The sequence below is a fragment of the Malus sylvestris genome, chromosome 14 (assembly GCF_916048215.2).
Source record: "Malus sylvestris chromosome 14, drMalSylv7.2, whole genome shotgun sequence".
Classification (NCBI taxonomy): Eukaryota; Viridiplantae; Streptophyta; class Magnoliopsida; order Rosales; family Rosaceae; genus Malus; species Malus sylvestris.
This window is the reverse complement of record NC_062273.1, coordinates 26664006-26665852: the sequence shown is the minus strand read 5'-3', so window position 1 is coordinate 26665852 and position 1847 is coordinate 26664006. Positions and strand designations below refer to the sequence as shown.

The following is a 1847-nucleotide window of genomic DNA, read 5'->3' as shown; positions in this document are numbered from 1 at the left end:
TAAACAACATCAATCGAAACTTATTTCTTTTGAACAATCAAATTAAAAGTTTGATTACCTCTTAATAGAGTCAATTATCTGTTGACAATGATATCGATACACAATTCGAGAACAATTCACAATCAGTTAATTTCAGAAATCAAGACCCTTTTTTCTCCCTATATACACGATTCATTTGATTATTGAGTACACAATTAGCGATAAGAATTGGGTGGAGAATACTCACAAACAACCTCAGTTTCCACTTCCCTTCTGTGAAAATTTCTGTGGCAACCACAAGCAGCGCATGTAAGAGCCTCAGTCGTCCCATCCTCACCACTTGCCATGAATTCTCTACACCCGTCAACAGCATACCCTCCTAAATTTGCAGCATGATTCTTCTGGCACTCGCAATACCTCACAGTTCGCACCATTGAAGATGAAGTACTTGAGCTCCTCCCCGATCCATCTCGTTTCACCACCACTTGGCGCTTCTTCATGCTTCAGAAAACCCTAATCCGCCTATGTGTTGATGTAATTGGATGTTTGAGAGCAACAAGTACGGTACTATGCACTCTCTATGTATTCAGTACTTTAATCATCCAAACAAGGATTACTGAGGAGCTCACAAAACGAGGGGGGTTGGGGGCGCGTTGTATTAGTCGCTTGGTGACTTAACCCTAACCCTAGCAGGTATATTTAAATAGGTTAGTGCGTGGTACACCACTAGCTAGCCACTAGCGTAGAAGAAAGAAATATAAGGAGGGAGAGGGATTTGGTTAAATTAATTGATATCGAATTTGTTATTGGCTTCTTAGTGAAAATGGTCCATAAGATTTTCATAACACATAACTTTGGTCTTTAAGATTTAAAATAAATAGAAGTGGTCACTAAAATTGTTCATCATCCATTATTTTGGTCATTCCATTAAAAAATTCCGTTAAGTGGTCCCTGAGCTTTTTAATGAAATGACCAAAATGATGAATGTTGGACAATCTCAGGGACTAAAGTTATGTGTTATGCAAATCTCAGAGACCAAAATTATGTGTTATGCAAATCTCATGGACCAAAGTTATGTGTTATACCCTCAACTTAACGGAGTTTTTTAACGGAATAATCAAAATAATAGATAGTGGACAATCTCAAGAACCACTTCTATTGATTTTAAATTTCAGGTACCAAATTAATGTATTATGCAAATCTCATGCACAATTTTAACTAAAAAACCTTTGCTATTTATAAGAGTCGAATTTAAAACTTTTAGTTATCCATAAAAGTTGAATTTAAAATCTATTATTTATAAATAAATAAAATACTAATAAACTGCATCAAGCAGCCCTTGTTTTTACCCGAGGGAATTTTCTATGTGCCTATTGGGTTTGATAAAGAGAGCAAGGATTCATCCCTCGACATAGAATTCATGTTGTCGGTTAGGAACTGTGTAACAAGTCACAAAAAAAATTGATCGCAACTTTAATTATAATGCCAAAATAAAAAGGTAGAAGTTTGGTGAAGTTTGATTAAAAGATTGCGACCATCTCTTTTGGAGGTTTAAATAAAAGTTTCCTCCAGACTGGAAACGTGGCTCACTCTCATATCAATAGTGGAATTCAAAGTAGAAAGTTTTGTCCTTACATATAAACAATGTAAAGTGAAAACCCTAGCTAGCTAGGTTGGTGTTTGAAATGATATCTCAACTGTCTTGCCAGACATTTAAATGAACAAAAAAAATCAATTCTTAATTTGAAGTTAATTACTACTAATGTGCGAGAAAAATGAAATTTTCATTTACATTTTATAGGTAGAAAATTATTTATGCACATTAGTTTTTTTAATTAAAGTCAAGAATGAAGGTGAGAAAAATAAAG

General features: G+C 34.4%; 1 protein-coding gene across 1 annotated transcript; it reads right to left on the bottom strand.

The window, feature by feature from the left end:
• Window positions 1-690, bottom strand: LOC126598940 (mini zinc finger protein 3-like). Its single transcript, XM_050265334.1, has one exon. It carries the CDS (start codon window positions 477-479, stop codon window positions 195-197), a length of 285 nt encoding a protein of 94 aa, XP_050121291.1. The 5' UTR covers window positions 480-690; the 3' UTR covers window positions 1-194.
• Between the last annotated feature and the right edge of the window lie 1157 nt (window positions 691-1847).

What these genes read in the sequence shown, in the direction of transcription:
- LOC126598940 (XM_050265334.1), bottom strand. Translation starts at nt 479, where the DNA reads ATGAAGAAGCGCCAAGTGGTGGTGAAACGAGATGGATCGGGGAGGAGC.